This window comes from Gadus chalcogrammus, chromosome 17 (assembly GCF_026213295.1).
Source record: "Gadus chalcogrammus isolate NIFS_2021 chromosome 17, NIFS_Gcha_1.0, whole genome shotgun sequence".
NCBI lineage: Eukaryota > Metazoa > Chordata > Actinopteri > Gadiformes > Gadidae > Gadus > Gadus chalcogrammus.
In genome coordinates, this window is record NC_079428.1 from 14,038,923 (window position 1) to 14,045,984 (window position 7,062).

General features: G+C 45.8%; 1 protein-coding gene across 2 annotated transcripts; it reads right to left on the reverse strand.

The window, feature by feature from the left end:
• Positions 1–19: 19 nt before the first annotated feature.
• On the reverse strand, positions 20–5,385 carry LOC130369895 (copper chaperone for superoxide dismutase-like). Of its 2 annotated transcripts, none has more exons than XM_056575498.1 (8): positions 5,260–5,378; positions 4,904–4,976; positions 4,626–4,763; positions 4,291–4,465; positions 3,073–3,154; positions 2,749–2,826; positions 2,110–2,213; positions 20–1,033 (listed from the first exon to the last, which is right to left on the reverse strand). In XM_056575498.1, the coding sequence occupies exons 1-8, from the start codon at positions 5,281–5,283 to the stop codon at positions 883–885; spliced, it is 825 nt and encodes a 274-aa protein (XP_056431473.1). In that variant the 5' UTR covers positions 5,284–5,378; the 3' UTR covers positions 20–882. The 2 variants fall into 2 exon arrangements, with proteins under 2 accessions (XP_056431473.1, XP_056431472.1); XM_056575497.1 differs by having other exon boundaries at positions 23–1,033; positions 3,094–3,154; positions 5,260–5,385.
• Positions 5,386–7,062: the final 1,677 nt, after the last annotated feature.

A 7,062-nucleotide genomic window follows, 5' to 3' on the forward strand; every position in this document is an offset into this window, starting at 1 on the left:
TATAGTAACGCGATCATGTCACACAGAGTCCACTTTTATTTCAAATAGAACGATTTAATGTCAAATCACTAACCAACTACGTGGTCTTTGCACAACAACGATTGACAACATTTTCTACAATAGGTGATTGATTAGAGGGCAACATTTTTGAAATAAATCCAGATTTTCATTTTTACCGAATAAATAGTGTAATGCGCATTCCACAATATATCAGCAGTTTGACTAATGGGGCATACAGACATTTAAATAATTACATAATAATATTTGTATAACACCTAATACAGCCCAATATATGTCTGCTAAGAACAGAGTGCATGATAAAAAGCAATGGAAGAAACTATTTTGTGGCATACAAAAAAACAAAATGCGCCATCACATGTATTCATATTATAAACATTGGAAAGGTTATTTCTAATTGTAAATAATATAATTATCAAACCTATCTTAAGCTAGAATTAAATGCCCGATATTCAGTAGCATAATGGAGATGTACAAACTTATATAATCAACTTTATCAAGTGCCTTATTGGTTAGGCTAGTGTAAACATGTGAACACAAATTCACTTCCATCTTCACTGATCCCACACCATGGTCCAAATGTGTCATAAACATGGAATCAAAAAGGGAGTCAAATTATAAGAGCAAGGGAATAAATAAAAATAAAAAGCCAGAGAAAAATAAGGCCACATATCTTTGGCTTTTCTGTAAGTGTCAGGGTCTGTGCCACCTGAGTTCTCAATCGATGCTTGACATTTAATTTTTATTTTTTTTAAATCATCATTGAAACGATTGTCGATTGAGTTACTCAAGTCATAAACAAGCCTCGAAAAATAAACAACCAACACACACTAAACCATGAGTGCGTGCTGATGCATGAGTGTCTCAGAGGTGGGCGGGGGGGGTCTCCATGCGGCGCCCCTTCCCGGCGATGGGGCGGTCCCGCTCCTCCCATAGCGTCACGCCGTCACATGCACAGATCTGCTTGGCGTTCTGGAAAAGTCCCGCAGAGCGAGCGATGATCCCACACGCCAGCCTGAGATCAGAATAACGTTAGCGAGAAGTTTAGAGGATGGAACATACACACGCACGCGTACGTGTGTGTGTGTGTGTACGTGTGTGTGTGTGTGTCTTTGTTTTACAATTATTAGTAGGCCTATATCAAAATGAATAAATAAATAACCAAAGATTGCAGTTGGAGGATGCTTGCAGGTAGGCAAAAACCCTCAACTAGTTTGTGGTTTAGGCTTACGTATTTGAAAATATTAATGTCAAATAAATAATAGTAATTTGAATAGTTTGGTAGCACTAAAGTGCACACAAAGTGACCTGCATAGGTTTAGTTTTCAGTCAAATATCCTATTATCGCTTCTTATTAGGCTATGTAGCTTAAATAATGACATAATCAGGCCGTATAGAATGCAACATGTTTAATAGCCTAACTTTTAAAATAGATGGGAGAAAACATGAGGCATAGTGTTACGAGTAGCGTATGTGTGTGCGCGAGAATGGCAGTGTGTGCGTGTGTCTGACGTCAGCGAGTGAGTTGACGAGCGAGGAGAGCGAGCGTGTGTGCGTGTCAGTCTAGTGAAGAAACTAACAAGTCCGGTTGTGTATAAGAGTAAAGTACCCAGCCTTTCAATAATCGGTGGCAGCTTCATTCCGACCTCTAAGCAGACCAACTGCCGGTCAAGCACACAAAACACTAGAGACAGGGATCACACAGGCTATTTTTTCGCGCTTGGCCCACTCTAGACAAATGTCGTTCACAGCGAGGGCATCTCGTCGCAGACTATTATTTAAACAGATTATTAGCTAACTTCAACCTGACCAGAGAGATACAATTTTGTCTGACATTTAATTTTTCTATCACCGGACAACGGAAGCCCTGGCACTAACAGCTCATATCACATGGCTGGATCTTGACTGTAAGTATAATGAGAGTTAGAAAGGGCGTGTCGCTCTTCTGCCTTCTCACACCGCGAGACAGGTTCGTGGTTTTGAGTGTCGCGATTTCGGTTTCGATACGCATATCGCTATAGCCCTAGTGTGTGTGCACGTGCGCGTCTTTGTGTGCGTGTGTGTACTGCTTCTCCCCCACCCAAAACCCACCTTTCGCCAGAGTTTCCTGTTTCTCTGGAAAGGGCGTGTCCTCCACAGCCCAGGTCGTCTTCTCCTGCGTCCACCACCAACGATCGACCAATCACGTCCCACACCTGCAGCCAAGTGAGTATGGAGGCGGAGGTTCAAAAGAAACACGACAAACACAGGGTCAGGTCAGGGTCGGCCTGGCAAACAGGTCTTCCCCGGACATGTTACAAGAAGGCTGAGTGATGGATGCGTTTCATGTACGTGGCATATGCGCCTGGCTAATAATGGGATTATTATACGTTCAAAATATATATATATTTTTAAAACAAGAACATGGTTGAAAATAAGCCCACGTATGCAGAATGACCCAGTGAACACAAAACCCTTTCATAGTCCAAACCTTAGACTATGGAAAATAGTATAGTTTATATTCCCCTTCAATCGAGTGTTGTTTAAATAAATCCCAAAGGCAAAGTTTCATGTTAGATCTAATAGATACATTTCCCCCGTTGGAAACACTCTGGTAGGCGCTTTCATCTTTCTGAAGGAGAAAGAGCTTAGGTAGACAGTCTTAAGAATAACTCTGACAAATATATGTCTGATGCCTTTATGTGTGTGTGTGTGTGTGTGTTTGTGCACTTGTAAATGTGTGTGTGTGACCTTTATTTGACGATCGTCAAGTCTAAACGACGCTCTCCCGTCGGGCCCGGCGACCACGTTTCCCAGGTCTCCTACATGCTGTACCATACAAGGGGACCAAGTTAAAAAAAAGCACACGTGTACAGCATAAAGTTACATTCACATCTCTCCAGTCACTGCTTCAGTTGCCTGTTATTGTCTTACTTATTCACTCCCAATCGGTCAGCTGAACTGAGTTTCGACATTCTTTTGTTACTTATCTTTGTCCAATCTTTTTAAGAAGGTAAGAGGCAGCTGAAGTGGAAGGATTACCGCCCCCGACGTTGGGTGCAGGTCATATTTCACCTGCTCTGAGTCAGTGTTTACCCTTTCCGAGTCCTCTGGTCCTCCATGGGGTTTTCCATAAGGATTATAGTGATCTCCACAGCTGGAAATATAATAACACAACCGGATGAACCCATGTTCATAGTCAATGGCAGCAATCACCAGCTACACATGATTGCATTTCTATAAGTATTCGATGAACAAAGACAACTAAAGCTGACCTTCATGTCGAACAGAAGATTCTGACAGAGATATACAGCCGAAAAACTCTACAGCAAATTATTTGCTAGCCAAGCAATGATAACCAGTGCAAATTACATTTGTTTAGGGGCTAGGGTAACAATATTTTACTCCCGAACGAGAAATTCAGGACTTTGCATACTATGTAGCATTCCGCTAAACCAGTGCAGCAATCAGTGTTAATTACAGACTGTTGAAACCCTTTTCACACTCACACGTTATTACACACACAGTCAACTGCTTGCATGAGAAGCGCTCAACAGCAAACCAAAATAAAATATAGTATAATATATATGGGGGAGAGTGCTTTTTTTCAGTGTGCACACATTGCACACTACACCCCCTCCCCCTTTGGCTCCAACTGTGTTTTCATCCTTCTGCCAAAGTGAAAAGTTTAACTTTTAAAATGCTGCATCAACGCCGGAAAAAAAGACGACGACAACAACAAATTAGCTTTCTTTCCATCTATCAAAACATGCGGAGGCAATTATTTCGGCCTTCACACACACACACACACACACACACACACACACACACACACACACACACACACACACACACACACACACACACACACACACACACACACACACACACACACACACACACACACACAAAGTGTGTGCGTGAGGAAAATGGGATGTCACCAAAATGGCTGACGATGGCTTGTCTTGACCGTTCATCACGCGCGCGCTACCATCAGCCGACACGTCCGGAGAGAAAAGGTTCTCTCAACGTGGCTGTTCTCGCCGTCAAACAAGATCAACGGTTTCACATTGTGTGAGAAACAAGATAAATGGCAGGAGAAGAGTGAACGTATCCTATTAATGCTTTGCACTTGGTTCTATGAACATCCTTACTGTACCGACAGCGATAAATAGTTTCACCTTCTTCTGACAAATGTACTGATTGTAAATCGCTTTGGAGAAAAGGGTCTGCTAAATGCCCTGAATGTCAATGTAATGCATTCAGGGCACACTTCTTCAGGTTGAACCCTACCTGAGGCAGTCCGAGGTGAGGTCCCCCAGCGTGTGGACGTGCAGGCCGTGGGGCCCGGGCGCCAGGCCGTCCAGGGTCCCGTCGATCAGGCAGCGCTCCTCCGACAGCTGGAGGAAGCGGACCACCCCCTGCACGGACCCCGCCCCGGACAGCATGGCCACAGCCGACCCCAGGTCTTGGCGCGTGGGAGAGACGATGAGAAGATGAGAAGATCCACATGCTCTCAACGAATCAGAACCACACCCTGTCCCTTACCAACGTGTACACACACACACACACACACACACACACACACACACACACACACACACACACACACAGGGATCGTTGCTCACCTGGTTCAGAACCTCCGATGCCCTTTAGCACGGCGCGGCGCCCGGTGCTCTCGATCAGAGCATGGACCTCCGCAGTGGTCAGGGTGGACTCCACCAGCACCTGCTCCGTCCTTACGTCTATGCTGACCGACTGCACCCCTGCGGGCACGCGCACAGACAGAAAGACAAAAACAGTAGATTAGATACGACAATTATTGGGGACATAACCACTGGCTGTATAGTATGGAAACAGGGGCTAGATATAGTCGATACTGGGGTAGCTGTCTAAACTTTCTTACCTGGTTTTCCCTCAAGTGCGTCACGAACCTGATTGGCACAGCTCTCGCATGTCATCTGGACAGCAAACTCCACCTGTCAAAGTACCACAACAACACACCAAGAGGAAGAGGAATAAACTATAATGCACTGTGCATGATACAACAATACATTATCATCAACGTTTAGGGAAAGTAGAGCAACATAGGAGCAATCGCTGACGGTATTGCGTAAGGGTTTCAATATGAACACATGTTCTAGAGATGTGCGTATTGCGAAGATATCGCTATTGGCTATACTTTTTTTGACAATTTCCGTAACGTACGTAACGACACAGCGTGCAAGGACGTTTTATAAAACGTAAAGGATCCTTTTCTACCTTTGCTGATCTGAGCGAATCCATTTTGGGGACATCCGCCACAGCATGAGCAATGAATACAGAATTTAATAGATAACAGCCCACTTTTCTAGAAACGGAAACAAACTTGACTATGGGGGACGCCATGTTTGTGAGGTCATTCAGTTTCATATTCGACGTTACTGACGTCTAGTGTTGGGTTTCTGACACTGCAACGCGCGTCCTTACTGTAATAAAAGACAGAGGACCAGTGACTTACTAACGAGTGAACGTAATTTCTACCATACAAATGCCATTTTATTTGTCCATGCTGTATCCTTTCATTTATCTTAGAAGAAGAACAGCTGGTTTGAAGGGTAGATACATCTAATTGGATTGAATGTGTCAAGGAATAGTGGCATGCCATGAAACCATTGGGGCCGTTAGAAGCTTATGGCCTGCCCTAAACAAACCACTATGAGGATTGTATCCATTAATAATGATTGCTCTCCGTGTCTTTGGCTCAATGTAAATATGTGCTTACCCCTTCCTTCCATTTCATTATCTCTATAGATTATTGTTAGACTTATGACCTGCATATTACAGCTCTGAATGCATAATGGAAATCTGGACAAGCTGATTAATAATAATCATATTTATTTTCCAGGTCAGAGTGTCTATCTGCTTGTGCTTGCTTGCGTGTATTTCCCTGTTGTTTTTTATTTCCTGTTTTTATATTATTGTAATATATATATATATATCCAATCCAATCATATAATCATGTATTGATTATATGATACACACACACACACACGCACGCACGCACGCACGCACGCACGCACGCACGCACGCACGCACGCACGCACGCACGCACGCACGCACGCACGCACGCACGCACGCACGCACGCACGCACGCACGCACGCACGCACGCACGCACGCACGCACGCACGCACGCACGCACGCACACACAAACAAAGATAAAACCCTCATCCTCATCATCCTCATCGTCATCCGCTTATCCGGGGTCGGGTCGCGGGGGGAGCAGCTCAAGCAGGGGGCCCCAGACTTCCCTTTCCCGGTCCACATTGACCAGCTCTGACGGGGGGATCCTGAGGCGTTCCCAGGCCAGTGTTGAGATATATTCTCTCCACCTAGTCCTGGTTCTTCCCCGAGGTCTCCTCCCCACTGGACGTGCCTGAAACACCTCCCAAGGAAGGCGCCCAGTGGGCATCCTTACCAGATGCCCGAACCACCTCAGCTGACTCCTTTCTAAGTAAAGGAGCAGCGGCTCTAATCCGAGTTCCTCACGGATGGCTGAGCTTCTCACCCTATCCCTAAGGGAGACGCCAGCCACCCTTCTGAGAAAACTCATCTCGGCCGCTTGTACCCGCGATCTCGTCCTTTCGGTCATCACCCAGCCCTCATGACCATAGGTGAGAATAGGAACGAAGATCGACCGGTAGATCGAGAGCTTTGCCTTGCGGCTCAGCTCTCTTTTCGTTACAACGGTGCTGATCCTCATCCCAGCCGCCTCACACTCGGCCGCCAGCCGATCCAGTGAGTGCTGAAGGTCACAGGCCGATGATCCAATGAGGACCACATCATCTGCAAAAAGCAGTGACGAGATCCTCAGACCACCGAACTGCAACCCCTCCCCACCACGACTACGCCTCGATATCCTGTCCATGTATATCACAAACAGGATTGGTGACAAGGCGCAGCCCTGGCGGAGACCAGCACCCACTGAGAACGAAACTGACTGGCTGCCGAGAACACGAACACAGCTCTCCGAGGGTTACCGCCCCTTGAGGAGCCTAAGACCCTGAGGCCACAGCTAGCCACCG

Bases quoted from the DNA above. Each gene is read 5' to 3' on its own strand.
- LOC130369895 (XM_056575497.1), bottom strand. From the start codon at position 5,385: ATGGCGTCCCCCATAGTCAAGTTTGTTTCCGTTTCTAGAAAAGTGGGC. The intron at 4,764-4,903 runs GTAAGAAAGTTT...GCGTGCCCGCAG, and splicing joins CGCACTTGAGGGAAAACCAG to GGGTGCAGTCGGTCAGCATA. The intron at 1,034-2,109 runs GTGGGTTTTGGG...TTCTGATCTCAG, and splicing joins ACAGGAAACTCTGGCGAAAG to GCTGGCGTGTGGGATCATCG.